Below are 17209 nucleotides of genomic sequence, written 5' to 3'. Positions count from 1 at the left end.
TGGTTAGGTTATTATTGATAATAATATATATTATAGTTTATGTCAGATAAAACATAATACAACATAATAATTATATTATAATAATATAATAAACCCAACGACGATCGCTTTAAAACGGGAAGTGTTATAACCGTTTCCGACGATGGAGTTTTCTATTCTAACCTTTTGATAACAATAACTATAATAATCTTATGATTTACCGACATATTATATACATCGATCGTCAAAAATATTTATACAAAAACACCACGATTAGATAATAATTATAACAATGAAATTATGAAATAGGTATGATGAACCGTGATTTGTCTGTGAATGCCGTTGAAACCAAACGAGAAAATAGGTATATTATTTTAATATTATTATACGGGTGGATTTGCGAATTGCGATATACCAAAAATATTAATTATCTATTCAACAGCCGACTAGTGAGCAAATAGAAGGACGTTACTGGGATAAGATATTGTGATCCGGACGGTTAAAAACTATTTTATAACTCTGTTATCGCATAATACACGGTTTGGTAACGTTTTATTAAAAATAAACAAATAATAAAATGGACGAAAATAGTAATAATTATTCATACAGCGAGCGTGCGTTGATAAATATTGTAAAACGTAATCGAAGAGTTCTTGTTCATTATTACTTTAATAATTATTAATAATTTATAAAATGTTTGTGTATAATATAAAAATATTCGTCCTTCTACATTAGGTGATCGCGTGAATTATCGTCGCACATGACGGAAAACTGATAACTAACAAGTGATAATAAGTAAATCAATTGATTAATAGTATAAGTATTATAATATGTGCATTGTGTCTTCATAAATCTTGGAAAACTTTGACTAAAACAAATTTTGAACACACGTATAAACAAAGGTAATATAAAATAAAATTTAATGTAAAAATAAACATTTAGGACTTAGGTATATATTTGTATTTTATAGTTATTTGTAAAATAAATACCTTCATATTTATTATAAATTAAAAAAGGTGGGCTAGTGGGTATCGTTTTGCTGTATTATTAGAGGTGGAGAGTAGGTCACCATAATAGATGTGTTAAATTTGAATGCAATGCCAGGTATCATTGAATACGAAAAACGATTTTGAACGGAGATGATTTGTCAGTGTAGGATGTATTGTATTATTACCTATATTTAAATTGTAATATACAATTGTACCTATATATATATATATTTTTTTTTTTGATACAAAAGTTGTAAGTTGTAAGTTTCTATGACTTATACTTTTTGAATAACAACAAATATTTTAAATCGTTTTAGGATATATCTATCATTATTTTACGCGATTTCGTAAAAATTAAATTTCATACGTTCATATTTTTTTTTCTATATTGACGCTGGAGTTTTTTTTTTACCGTTATTTGAATAAAATTTATGGAGTACCTTGTATTGGGGTTTTTAACCTTAGATATAAATCACAAACATTTTATCAATTTTCAACTTCAAAATTCCTTGCAAATTTTCACGATTTTGACATATTTCGTAAACATTTGAACTTTAAATGCTTAAAAATTGTGTATATTATAAAATGACTTATGATTTTTTTTTTTTTTACTACGATAAGTACAATTTATTATATATCTTGTATTAAATTTTAAAGATTTTTTGGAATGTCAAATTTTTTTTATCAACATTTCAAAAAAAAAAAAACAGAAAAATCGAAAATTTCAATTGTCTATAAATAGCTTATAACGTGATGACAGACAAAAAAATTAAAAAATAAAATCCACTCATCATTGTAAAATCAATACATTCATCACTTCGTTCAGAATCTAAAACCATCATGATTCGAAAAGGTATTATTCATTATCATTATTTAAAAAAACATTCAAAATTTTCGTTTTACTGTTTTTACTAGTTACAAATTAAACAACCTATCAATAATCAAAACTCAATACTCAATACCAGTGTCATAGCCGTGGGGGCATGCCCTCCTACCATCGGTTGTATCAAATTATTATAAAAATAGTTGCCATAAGATAAAATTATAAGGAACCGTATTTTAATTTTTCATGTCTATCGTGTTAAAATTAAAACATTTTAGAGCTTTTATTATTAAATAATTCATATTTTTTTTAAACATTAAACGGTCATAAAAACTTAATGTAGATAAACGCTCAATTTTCTTGTAAAATTACAGTTAAAACTACTCATAAGGAGCCTTGTATCAAGATTATAAAGTTTTTTTCGATAATTAAACTTTTTATCAACATTTAAAAAATAAAAGTGAAAAATTGAATATGTTTATAAAAATAGCTTAACAGCCAAAATCTTTTGAAATGTATATACCATATCTATAAATTATTACTATTAATATATTGTAAACATTTTACGAATCACTTCGATTTTAAATTATAACAAAATCAAATATTTCAAAAGCGTAATTTATTTTTAGATATTACAGTTATGAAAAAAAGTATTGTCAATTAGGTTCAACTAGTTCTGATATAATACGAAAAATAGTAGAAACCTCTTCAATTTTGAAGATTAATACTTTATTTCTACTAAAAGGTTTTTTTTCAGTTGTAGGTTGTAATTTTTTTTTACTTTAGGAGAAAATTAACATTAATTTACATGATTACAACACTGAATCACATAATCCAGATAATTTGACTTAAAAAGCATGTTTGTTACTCCTTTTGGTATATGTATTTGTAGTATATCGTTATAAAAATGTTCTGTATACTGTTAAGTATATTCAATAAGGCTTAACCAAATTGTTTAATATCAAGTTGTAAATTGTCATGGCAATTTCTATTGATTCTTTAATATTTTCCTATATTTATTATAGATACGATACTAAAAATAAATCACCTTTTAATCGAATTCTCGTATAAATAAAGTGTCGTATAAGAAGACATTACTCCTGCATACGTTGTCAACATCTGACAAACTCATAATATAGTAAACAGTACTTACTGAACAATTTATTTAAATTTATTATATTTAATTTTAAAATCAATATTGACCTATTATCAAATTTAAAAGGAATAATCTACTGAGTTAAAAAAATAAGATTTTTTTTTAAATTATAAATCATTATTTTATTATTTAAAATTTTAAACCACACTATTATTGAGAATAATGACCATCGAAAAAAGGCGAAAGAATTAAAATAAATTGTGAAAAAATAATATTTAATTGGTAATATTAAAAAATTACAAACTAAAACTATAGATAATAATAAAATAAATAGCGTAAAATGTTAAAATGTTTTTGGTGAAATTACAAAATCAGTTTAAGAAATTAATCTTTTAACCGGCTTAAAAAAACAGTAGATACATAATTTATACGAATAGTATAAACAGTGGATCTCCAACAATATCAATAACTTATAAAATATTAATGTTAGAGTTGTGTACATTTTCTTCTATTATCGTGTGTTATATGGAATAAAAAATGCGATATTATACTATAAAACACGCAAATACAATGAATTAAAAATGTCGATTACAAAAAATGTTTGACATTAAAGATGCTTTGTTTATTAGTTACAAGTTACTTCCGAAAAATGTAACTAAATACAAGGTACGAATATTACAAAATATAACTTAGTTACATATTTCAAATACATGCAGGCATATCGGTTAATGCCCATCCTTGATTATAATGTTCAGAACATGATATAGTGTTACACATAATAGTAATGACTAGTATTATATGACTATAAGAGTATAGAGTTAGTGGTGATGGTGTTACTCGTATGTGTGTGTGCGCGCGCGCCACGGTGTTTAATAAAGTGCGGCGCGCGCGATTTCTTTTCTTTTTCACCCTCTGCGCGCGTATTGACGTAACGCGGAAAAAGGTCAAGTAGTAACGGTTGTTACCGGAAAAGCGGCGGCGGCAGCGGTGGTTACGGGCAAAAGAGTACGACGACTACGAGCTCGCCGCCGCCGCCGGGCCATTCAAAGGTATGTGTGCGCAAAAAAAAAAAAATCAGCCAGAGCGACGCGCGCGCGGACCGGCAACGTGACAGTAGCGGAGACTCTCCCTTTCGCCGGCGTCGGTGGTCCGGGGGACGGCATATCGACTCAAAGTTGGTTAGTGGGACGGGTTTATCGTCCGTGACGTAATAACAACCCGTGACTCGGCGGGCAGTGACGTCACAGACGCCTCGAGCTGAGGCCACCGCCACGGAGCGCATCGATCGCTGTATAGCGCTTAGCCCGTCCTGCCGACTTCAACATCATCGCTGCCGCCGCCGTCACCGTTTCCACTAGCACCAGCAACGCGCCAGCTAGAATTTTGTGGCGCAGCAGCACGACCGTCCGTTCTGTCGATTTGTGGTCTTACTCTATACGTACATGACGAGTGTGTTATTAATATGGCTAGGATTTATTTGCAATATATAATGATTAATCATGCACTTTTTTGTTAAACATGTAAAATTAACTTTGAAAATAAAAATAAATGCACATTAAGTCCCATTAAACATCAAATAGTTTTTAAATAAATATTGATCTCAAATAATATTTTAGTTAAGTATTTCATCATCAGTTTAGAAAATTATTCGACAAATTATTATACTTCATATTTTTATTTTGAACACGAGACATTCTTTAAAATTTTTGATCTAAATGTCACAAAAAAAAAAATTAAATTTGTTTTTATTACATAGCATTTACGTGTGTTTTAAGAATTATTTTGTTGGGAGAGTTATTTTTAAGTATAAATTATATACATAACATACAAAAGTATACGTATTGCACCTAGGCGTATTTCACATAAACGATACCTAGGTATAGGATAACTGTATAGAGAATAGTGTGAACATACCGTAGTTACACAATACGTGAAATGTATGGCTTTGTATATCAATCAGTTTAGTTTTACAAAAATAAATAAGTAGAAAACCATGCACACAAAATTATTCATAGGTAATTTTTCATATTTTGCGTGTCTTGACTTTATATAGACGTATATACGCAATACGCATACTATATTATAATGATATAAAATAATATATATATAACTACCTATTATATATATTATATAATATTCGTTTTAAATATGTGGGCTATCCCTATTAAAACGATCCCCCCCCCTATCTGCGAGTCATTTACTAAAAGAATAAATACCCACTGCAGACAACGCCACAGTTTTTCGGTCATTTATCGATTCTTGATTGCGTAGAACGTTCACGGCAAAAGTTTTGATGGTCCTATTATATTTATTATTTACCATTATTCAAATATTATAATATGCACATAGTAGTTAATCGGTCAGAAGTAGAGAGTTCTAAATTCAAATATAGGTATATTATTAGAACTCGATTTTTTTTAATTACATATAATATCGTGATGTTCTAAAAAGAGTAACAACGGAATAAAACTTTGTGTGATTTTTAACTATGTAACTGCCTATTTAGTAAATTGATACTCAACATTAAATTGTATCAAATTAACTTTTAAAGAAAAAAGTGTTACTAGATATCTGTTAATCGTAACTGTGTATAAGTACTGTAATGTTGTCGCTTAAGTACTTATTTTTTTAAATATAATTTATTGGCGTATTACATAAACACGGATTATTTTGTCGTATTTTAGTCTTTAGATACTGTTTTTTAAATTCGTTATCATACTACTTTTGAGTTTTCTATAACTGTTCAAGATGAAACGTGAACAATAACTTTAAATTGAATTTCTATGAATTATGATATTATTATTACAATGTACTGAATAAAATCACGCCAAAATATCCTACGTAGTTATACTATACTACTGTATATTATCCATTTGTATTAATTCGTTTTCAATCCAGTTTCTTTTAAATGAGCTGTACCAAGTTGTTTCATTTATGTATTAGTACTTGATTTCCTTGATTAAATATTTTTTATTCCTATAACTATACAAACAATCTTCATAGATATAATGTTTGAATAAAGATTTCAAGATAACATATTATAATGCTCGTATAACTCGTGTAACGTCTACTTGCTTTAAGTACAAACAATTTTTTTTATCTCTTTTTAATGAACCGTGTTTAATATCTTTTGGTGCATCATGTAATAAAGTTGATTATGTGTCGCGTTGATGACTTATGAACTATTCAGCTTTTAAAATACGTGATAAAACTTGCATTTTTAAATAAATACCATTCACATACACTTACTCATGTATACGTGTAGGTTATTATATTAAGTACGTGTACATACAGAATGTCGCGAAACGCCTGTATTTTTTTCGAGTGGAGGGATTATGTAAACTTCATTTTCACATTCCATAAACCCCAGCTCAAACACTATCAGATACTCTGTATACTTACTTGTAAGTTATAATCATAATTATTGTCTCAGAAAATAAAGATGTCACGTTCACTGGGTTGCTATAAAGAGATTTATGATTACTAAGAAAAAGTTAATGCTTTAAAAAAAGATTATTTTGAAATTGTTATTTAAATAATAAGTGTATTATAATATTTATATAAAACATTATAATTGAAACTAAATAATCGTTTACACGTTAACCATTTTGTCATTAAAATATTAGTAGAATCAATATAATCTGTATAACTATTTATAGTTGTGTAATTGTGTAAATATTTCGCTTTCAATTTCCATAATATGACTTATTTCCCACACCAATCTACAGTCAAAAGGTTGTACGCTCATTAAATGTATTACCAAAAGCGATAGATTTAACATTATTTAACTATACATAGTAAAACAAAATGAATACAAGTATATTATTAATGTTAAGTATTATAGTAATATAAACCATAGTATAATATGTTTTCAATACGATTGATTCCGCTTTAAATGTATTTTCGTGGTAATCTATTTTCGACAAGTGATTTTATTTTATTAGTCCCGCTAAATTTTCCACTTTTCAATTAATATTATTTTAAAGTCTCATCGTTTCCTAGATTATGTATGGTTTCCGTACATAAATACGAAATTTACAAGTATATTATACAAAATTTGATATACTGCCGTACTTGGTGTCTTGACATTAATAAATTCATGATATACACATAATACGATCATCAGAATAAAATCTGAACGAATACAAATTAAATTAATTTTTAAATTTACTAACTTTAATGTAAAATGTATTTTTAATATATTATTATTAATACATTTTTCCAATTTACCATTATATAATAAATTACTACAACTAAGATGTTTAGGTACATAATATATTGCCGTATTATATCAAATTTAAAAAAAAAAATAGTTATAAAATGAAAACATCGTGTAATAAAATACTAGAGAAAGTAATTTATAAATTGCTATGGCTATATCTATACCGACTATACCTAAAATATACAATAAACCTATATACATGTGAATAATATAAATATATACCATATGCACTATATTGCATAACATATGTATGAAAGATGACTCAAAATAGAACGATAGTGACTATATACCTATCGTACTATTATGCGCTTGGAGGTAAAAAAAAATCATGTTTATATGTTTATATTAATTTTGTAAAATTGAAAGTTCATACCAAACGACTAAGTAAAAAGCTCCAACAGTGGAAACTAATTTTAGTGCTACCTAATTTTTGTTTTTGTTTTTTTTTTATTAAAAATAGTTTTTGGTACAAGGGCAAAAACCTAATTAACTGAGCCGATCGAAAAAAATCATCATATGCATAGAGTAGTGTTTCTTAACTGGTGTTCTGTAGACTTAGTATAAAAGTTCCACCAAAATTTTAAAACCAGTAAGAAAAAATTTTTAGTTTCATTGCACAAACTGTTTTATGTTATACATGCATTGTTTAATATATTAAAAAATTAAAAAATTATATAATTACTGTTTTATTTTACGGCTGTGTTTGCGAAAACCTTATAAAATTTTAAGTGTTCCATCATTCGAAAAAGGTTAAGAACCACTGGCATAGAGTATCATTATTATTCATTATTATATTATTACAATGTATAATATCACCGGAAGAAATAAATTGATTATATGTCATAAGATACCCAAAGTTAGCACCTCATGAGAAAAATTAAATACCTGTCTTATCGAGCTATCTTCAAAGTAATTAAATTTAACATTGGACATTATATAATCTATTATATATGACACTGATAGAAAAAAAAAGAAAAATAGAAAGAGTAAACGACATAATGAATTCATTTTTCAAAAGATACAATATAGATAAGTAGTGTACATGTAACTTGTTATTAAGTAAGGTCTGTAAGTCAAAGTTTTTTTTTTTTAATTTGCAATTTGTACTTCCTTCTTAGAGGGTAAATCTATTATTGAAATACATTTTCAGTACTATAATAGGTATAACAGATACTAGTATTATTACAAAGCTTCTGCAGATTGAATGCAATAGGGCTTATCGATTTCCTCCCATTCAACCGCCAATAATAATAACTGTACGTTTTCCGAGAACAAACTGCTATAAGTTCTTAAGAGGCCGTCGTGGTAAAAGTGTTACGTATACAACGCTCAAGAGATGGCGTTGAATTCCATCTCGCCGCCGTCGCGGTAGGCCGTAACCACGCCCATCGTGTACGCGACGGGGTCCGCGTGATGTAATCGCGGGAGAGGTACATTATTATTTCACGGACGGTCGTGCTGAACGTTTCGCATCAAACGTCATTACAGGCCGTTACGTAAATTGTCGCCCGTGAATTCTATACGGTGCGCTGGCTCGCTACTAGCTCGCAAGTCGCAAACCTATTTTTTAATTAAAGCTCCTGTTTGCTTAAAAACATTAACCAATAAATTAAGCCTACAAATTATTATACATCAGAACTCGATTTATATTTCTAACCCAATTACTTTTTAAAATACATGTGAAATAATAATTTCATTACGATTAAATAGATTTTTTAGCAATAGTGTTGCGTATTTTACGTTGTAACTTATAAGTGACATGAAACAATTTTTGTACGATAATATTTTAATCTCCTAAATAAATATTAGCAACATTTTAAATAGTTTTGATTAATAAATATTGGTGTATTTACTTATTTTAATTTTAAACATATAATACCTACATAAAATAAGTATAAAAAATGTTATAATCAGGGCTGTGAATTTATTGTTTTAAAAATCATAAAAAAATTAATTTCAAAAATGTTATTGACATTTATAGAAAATAACCTAAAAAGTTGGTAACGAGTATATCAGTACACAACTCAAAACAAATCAAAAATTTTTGAAATTTTTTTCACGTATAGAAAAAGCTAGTATAAACATAAACATTTAGTGAAAATTTCATATGTTTACGATCATTTGTTTTAGACTTACACCAAAAACCAAAATCGATTTTGTCAAAAACCGATTTTGCGTAAAAATTCTCGTTTTTTCTTAATTTTTATTTTGTTTTTTTGGGCGCTTTTAAAAACTATATTGGGAAATTAAAATTTTGACCTCCCAAAAAAAAAAAAATATAGGTATATAAAAAAAACACATCATTGTAAAACCAATACATTAAATTCTTGCTCCGCTCAGAATCTAAAATTTTAAAATTTTAAATGTTCGTAATCAACTAGAAACAAGTCAAAATGTTTTGGAAATTTTATCAAGTATAGTAATTGATAAATATACATATGGTTTACATTCCAAGTGTCTAAGGTTATTCGTTTTTCAAATCAAGTGAATATATCTAATGTAAAAATTTCAACTTCAAACGCTCATAAAAATTTAATTTGACTTTCCGGTAGAGATTTTTGTTTTTGATAAAACTAAACAAACTTATGAGGAATCTTTTATTAAATTTTCATGAATTTCTAATTCGAAATAATTTTCACATTTTCGTTATTTTTACGTCTTTTGTCGTAAATCGAACTCTAAATGCTAATAAAAAAATAGACACTGTATTTTTAATATTTTTTAACTGTTATTCTAACAATATATATAAGGAGCCTTGTATTACATTTGCAAGATTTTTGACACAACGAATACAATTTTATTGACATTTATATAAACAAAAAAACTAAAAAAATTGAAATTTGAAATTGTCCGTAAATAGCTCAAAACGAGTCAAAATATTTTAAGAATATTATTATGTATAGAAAATGAGAATATAAACATTTAGTTAAATTTTCAAGTATTTTCAGTTATTCGTTTTTGAATTTCAATAAAATAAGAAAATCGTTACATGAGAAATGATGGAGTGAATATCCAATGTCATAAAAATTTGATTTCGAACACTCATAAAAATTCAATTTGAATTTCGAATAGAGATTTTTTTTTATAAAAAATTAGAACTTTACGAGGAATCTTGATTAAATTTTCAAATCATAGATTTAAAAAGAAAAATTTTTAAGAATTTCTAACATAAAATAATTTGCTCATTTTTTTCAATTTTATGTATTTTATATTTTGTAAATTAGAATTTAAATGCTTATAAAAAAAATGTAGCTATGTATTATTAATATTTTTCAACTACTGTTAGAAGCCTTTTATTAAATTTTCAAGCTTTTTTACACAACAAATCAACAAATAACATTTTATTGACATTTATAGAAAAAAAACCTAAAAAGTTGGAAACTGCAGAGTACCTATATATCCGTAAACAGTTCAAAACAAATTAAAATATTTTGAAAATTTTATGGTGTATAGAAAATGATAATACAATATTACAGTGTACTCTCGGTAACTCAAAGTTCACGGGGAAAAAAATAATTGGACTAACTACAAATATATTGAGTTATCAAAATTTTAATGTAGAGGCGTAGCCAGGGGTTTTTTATGGTGGTGGGGCTAAATAATTTTAACTTGAGTTATTGAAATTCAAAAACAACAACAAAACAAAAATATTGAAAATATATTAACGTTGATTTGCCGTTAACATATTTACTATTTTAAATAATTAAAATTTATAACTTTGTAAGACAATTTCCGTATTTAAATTTAAAAAGGGTGGAAAAGCGAGTATCGCTCTGCTGTATAGTAGTGATGGAGAGTAGGTCACTATAATGGATGTGTTAAATTTGAATACAATGACAGGTATCATTATTGTATACGAAATCGATTCTGAATGATGATGGAGATAATTTGTCAGTCTAGGATTATATTATATTATTAGCTATATTTAAATTGTAATATATTGACATATCGTTATTATTTTACGCAATTTCGTAAAATATTTAATTTCATACGCTCGTACATTTTTTTCTACATTGTCGCTGGAGTTTTTTTTTTACAGTGATTTGAAGAAAATGTTATAGAGAACCCTGTATTGGGTTTTAGATATAAATCACTTAAACATTATGAATTTTCAACTTAAAAATATCTTGCAAATTTTCGCGATTTTGACATATTTAGTAAACATTTGAACTTTTAATGCTTAGCTTATAAACAACAATTGTGACTAACAATTTTTGAATTATTTTTTTACTACGCTAAGTGCAACTTATTATAAACCTTGTATTATATCTATTTAAAAAATTTTTTGAAATGCCAAATTTTTTTTATTGGCATTTCAAACAAAAAAACTTAGACATAGGTACATCGTAAATTTCAATTGTCAATAAATAGCTTAAAAAAGTCAAAATATTTAGACTTGGTGAAAATTTCAAGTATTTAAAATGATTTTTTGTGTTATACAGCAAAATAAAAAAATCGATATTTTCGAAAATTGATTATGCTTAAAAATTCCCGTTTTTCGTTCCTTTTTTAGGTTTTTATTTGACGTTTTTGAAACTACTGGAAATTTTAACTCACCAAAGTATCATTTAGATTCATTTTCCATTTCAAAGAGGGGCTGAAGTTAAAAATTAAAGCATTATTTCTACTCCTTTAAAACGTGATGACATACACGAAAACAAGTTGGTGCATTTGGGAAGGTATAAATTAAAAATTCCTAGTAATTTTCTAAAGAGCAGGGAAAAATAGACATTTTCACGCAAAATCGATTTTTGACAAAATCACAAAATCAATTTTGGTTTATGGTGTAACTCTAAAACAAATGACCGTAGATACAAGGAATTTTAACTGTTTGTTTGTTTTATATTATAGAATTTTCTAAGCACGATAACATTTTTAAAATACTTAAATTATTTTTTAACTATTTACTTTTTAAGTTTCCAATTTTTTTAGTTTTTTTTCTATGAATGTCAATCAAATATTATTTGTTGGGTAATAAAAACTTAAAAATTAAGGACGAGGCGCCTTATATAAATTATAATAATTGAAAAATATTAATAATACATTTTATACATAGTCAGTAATCACATTTTTTTTATAAGCATTTAAAGTTCTAATTTTGACAAAATATAAAATACAAAAAAATGAAGAAAATGTGCAAATTATTTTGTTAAAAATTCATAAAAATTTTTCTTTTTAAATCTAAAATTTAAAAATTTAATACAAGATTCCTCGTAAGTTTGTCTAATTTAAAAAAAAAATTATCTCTACCAGAAACTAAATTAGAATTTTTATGAGTGTTTGAAAAGTTCAAATTTTTACAACATTGGTATATTCACTCGATTTATTATGTACCTAGTGATTTTCTTATTTTGTTGTAATTAAAAAAACAAATAACTGTATCTAGATATTTTAAATAATTTACATTTTACACTATATGTCTATTTTATCAATTGCTATACTTGATAAAATTTTCAAAACATTTTCACTCTTTCTGAGCTCTTTACGGACATTTTCAATTTTTTCAATTTTTTATTCAATAGTTATTAATTAATTAGTTATTAAATTTGTTGGGTCAAGAAGCGTGAAAATTTAATTCAAGGCTCATGTAGATAAATCGTTACAATAGCATTTGAAAAATATTAAAAATAAATGGGTACAATTTTTTTTATAAGCATTTTAAGTTTGAATTTTGAAAAAATTTGTTAAATTTTAAATTATTTTGTAGTTAAAAATATATATTATAATATATCAAGGCTGACTCTCCGTCTTCGAGTTTTTCTTATACAATGATATTATATCATTGAATTCAAATTTAACACAATAATCCAGTAAGTATATAGTGACTCACTTGTAACCTACTGTAAAGCAGATCGACACCCACTTGCCTACCTTTTTTTACTTATACAGTTATACTAATTTAAATTTAAAAAATTTCGTCTTGAATGTCAATACGCTAATTTTATAGAACAATTGTCTATAATTGAAAAAAAAAATTGTTTAAATCGTACGTTTTCTAGCTGATTTGTGACAATTTTACGATATAGTATTATGTCGTAGTTCCATTTTGCGTAAAATACGATAGTAAATAAAATTATGAATTATAACATCGAAAAATAAAATAATATTATTTATTGACAAAATTATTATTTTCGTATTGACGTACTTGGCTATTTATAACCAGTGCGCGGCTACGATAAATAACCAGTTTTGACCTATGGTGCGGTACGGCTGCATATGCAAGCGGGGTGGTGGAAGAAGTACTATTTCAGAACGCTGCCGCTGTAATCGCTTTAGCAGCACATGACGACGGCAAATTCGTAATTTTTTTGCCAAAAACATGCTTTCGTACTTCCAATAGTACTCAGGCCTCGTTGATCGTAGAGACATGATTTTGGTATCAAAATAATCACGAGAAGTTGTACTAAATATTCTTGGAACAGATTTTCGATATCTAAATTTGCCGATTTTATATGATTTTTTAAAAAAAAGAAAAATTTTACAAATTTCAAACACATATAAAATTGGAACGAAAAAAAATTTTAAAATTCTGTTCCAAGAATATTTAGTACAACTTCTCGTGATTATTTTGATACCAAAATCATGTTTCTACGATCAACGAGGCCTGAGTACTATTGGAAGTACGAAAGCATGTTTTTCGGTCGATTTTTTTCTACTGGGACGGCCTCTTAATGGGTCTTGTTAAATTATTTTTATCGTTTTCAGAAAATATAATCTATCAATAATTATATTTACTATTGATTTTATTCGTTGTCTATCGATATATCTGATATGAACGCAATTATTATATATTTAATACTAGGTAAATGAGTACTGCAAATCAAGTATGGTTAGTAACAATAAAAATATTTAACTTGATAATAATCGATGCTAGCTAGTATATATTTTTACTAATACAATTTTCAAGAATTTTTCGACGACAGGTTAGGTTTTAACAACAATTTTTTTTTCAAAATTTTAGCACGATATCGGGTGTTAACAAAAAATCGCAATGAGATAAAATCCACATTGTTAAAGATTCTGTTTTTGAAATTTAAAATTTGTAATATTTAGGAGGTTCTTACGTTTTATAATTATTATAGTTACACATCCTATCGTCTGCAAATTATTGTATAATATGAACATTTTTTTTTTCTTCATTTTTATTGTCTAGTCGTCTAGTATCTCATTTGTTATGGAATGTTGATGACGTTGATGCATACTAAAACACATTTGTCCTTTACAAGTCTGAAATAATATTACTAAACATAATATTTAAAATGATATAGATACTTTATAACATTACACAACTTGTATTGTAAAAGTTTACGAACAATTAAGTTTATTTACATATTTAATTATTATATGTGGATCACTCCCACGCAATTTATTTAACATAATATAATAATATAGTAGTAAGTAATACTTATTTTACGTCGTGTTTAACGTTTGTATAGGTTGGCGGCGGAGAAGGAAGTCGCTGCGGCCGCGGGACGTGACTGCATCGGGTCGGCGGGAACATCCGCCGGCATGGGGAGGCCGCGGTCCCACCACCATCACCACCATCACCACCATCAGCAGGCGGACGCGCCCCCTGGGCCGTCGTCCTTGTTCCTGTTCAGCACCGACAACCCCGTCCGCCGGTACACCAGGTTCATCATCGAATGGCCATATCCTTTTGAAACGCCCGATTATTTGTCGTGATATCTTAATATCTAAATAAAACTTATATTGCCTACACTAGCCCCACTTAACCGGCGCTGTAAGTGCAGATTGTGTACTTCCCATTGAGGAAATAATAATGTTCAAAATCATAATACAGTACGATAGACGCGTGTCGACGTATCGTTTACAAGGTTGTTAAAACTATTAAACTATAATAATGAAATTGTAATTAAAATTAAATTAAAAAATCCCATTTATTGAAGTTTTCTAAACATATAGGGGCCCTTAATTCTTAACTTTTCTTGATAATAGACTATATGAAAATGCTTTGCCTTCAATAGTATTATCGAATTCGATACGCCACTGTTTATAGCTATTATATTCATTTTTAATAGTTTATATTAAATATTTGTAATTTTATATAACTATAATCCTATATGATCTTATTGTCATAGACGCAGCTAAGCATATGACCATAAAATATATGCGCACAATATAATTCGATCTGTTCTATATCAAATATTATATGTGTAATATTATTTATTCATATTACATTATACATATGCAGGTTGTATACTAAACATTTTAGTAATATACCCTAGTAAAAAATATGCAAAGCCTAATATACGTTTTTTCACGCACATGCCAGTTTCGATATATTACAATGTGACTGTTCGGGTTTTAACGGAAATCATTGTATAGTCTCTTTTATTTTATCTCCCTCTTTCTTCATTTGTACGTCATTGAAAAGTATTTATGAGTCCTAAAACACGTATCTAATACAAGAAAACCAAGATCACAAACTTGGCGTCATGATAATATACATATTATGTATATATTGTATAATATAAAATAATTTCAGTGTAGTAATTTAGTTTTTATTCCTCATTTTGTGTATATGTTTTTATTTAAAGACTTTATTATAACCATGTTTTGTGTTTATGGCTGATGCTAAGTGAATACGCGACTAAAATTGTTAATTTTTCAGTGATGTTATATTTATTTATTTCCGCTTCGTGTTGGTGTAAATAACATTATTATTGTATTTTTTTCTTAATTCAATTATTTTGCACTCCGTTCGAATATGCGGTGCTGTTAACCATCATAGCCAACTGCGTGGTGTTGGCTCTGGAGGAACATCTGCCCAGGGGAGACAAGACTGTACTTGCTAAGACTTTGGTAAATCACCCGAGAGTATTGTACATAATATGTTTTACCTTTTAAAACGATCTTTGGTTTTCTATTACCAATGTTTTTTCTATTTTACTAAAACAAAATTGCTTGGTGTTATAATTTCAGGAGGCAACCGAACTCGTTTTCCTAGCAATTTTTTGCGTCGAAGCGACTCTCAAAATATTAGCTTTAGGTTTTTTACTGCACAGCGGCTCATATCTTCGTAATATATGGAACATTATGGACTTTTTTGTAGTTGTAACAGGGTGAGTACAATGATTTATCATGAAAATACTTCAATTTTTTTTTTTTAATATATAATGAAAAAATACTTAAAAAATAGACACGAAATCTAAGAAAAAAAAATTAGAACAAAACGTATATGTTAAGCAAAACAATTTTGAATCGGCTAGGGATACATTGGACTCAGGGGTTTACCGATTTCTAGGTCAATGACTGAATTCATGGAGTCCAACATGCTGGACATGAGGATGTTGAGGTCCTTTCGGGTGCTCAGGCCTTTGAAACTGGTTTCGAGAATCCCAAGTAAGGCACTCGAAATGTCCCAGGATCACAGGAAAGCATTTTTGACACAATAAAAATCCTCGAATGTTCTATTATTTTTCAGTAAAACCATTTGTTTAACCCGTTTTTGTAGGCGTATTGCATTTGGTATAGACATATTCCGAATATCGGATTAGACCGTAACCGTTGGTTTGCGAACTTTTATACATATATATATACATATATTATATATATTTACATATATACATAATATATATTATTCTTTTGGACTTTTGCTGGATGATAGAAATTCCCGAGTAGAACTACCGTTGATACAGTTGATCGATTTGTAGTTGGATTATATTATATTATTATTCGGCTTGATTCGAACAGATTTATAACAGTATTCATACATCATTTAGATCCGATTAGGTGTATTAGCAAACTAGATAGAAATAACAACGGGTCTATATTATTTATATATATATATATATATTTTGTATAAAGCTGTTGATCGATTATATATATTTTGTTTTTTTTTATGAATAATACATATTGATATTATACGATTAATAATATACCTCGAAATATAAAATAATTTTCTTTTAGAAATCTGCACGTCATCGTTGACTTGAGCGAGTCAACCGTAGATAATATATTATAATAAATATTAATATCGTAGATTATTTTTTTTTAATCGTATATTTAATTTTTATGTTTTAATAATATTATTGTATTTTCAATACTGCTATAAGAGCATAATATTTGGAATATAGTGG

General features: G+C 27.3%; 1 protein-coding gene across 17 annotated transcripts in view; it reads left to right on the top strand.

Moving 5' to 3' along the window:
- The window catches only part of LOC132931676 (voltage-dependent calcium channel type A subunit alpha-1), a 225082-nt gene that overhangs the window by 159600 nt on the left and 48273 nt on the right, over positions 1-17209 (top strand). For 13 of the 17 annotated variants that reach the window (XM_060997599.1, XM_060997591.1, XM_060997592.1 and 10 more), the window contains 3 exons: positions 14546-14758; positions 15827-15932; positions 16053-16192. In XM_060997599.1, coding sequence (XP_060853582.1) covers positions 14546-14758; positions 15827-15932; positions 16053-16192 — 459 coding nt within the window. Of the gene's footprint in view, positions 1-14545; positions 14759-15826; positions 15933-16052; positions 16193-16374; positions 16473-17209 lie in introns of all 17 variants that reach the window. The other 4 variants (XM_060997594.1, XM_060997590.1, XM_060997606.1 and 1 more) reach the window with 1 other exon arrangement.

The sequence above is a fragment of the Rhopalosiphum padi genome, chromosome 1 (genome assembly GCF_020882245.1).
Source record: "Rhopalosiphum padi isolate XX-2018 chromosome 1, ASM2088224v1, whole genome shotgun sequence".
Taxonomy (NCBI): domain Eukaryota; kingdom Metazoa; phylum Arthropoda; class Insecta; order Hemiptera; family Aphididae; genus Rhopalosiphum; species Rhopalosiphum padi.
The sequence above is the reverse complement of the archived record's forward strand: the minus strand, read 5'-3'. Positions and strand labels throughout refer to the sequence as shown.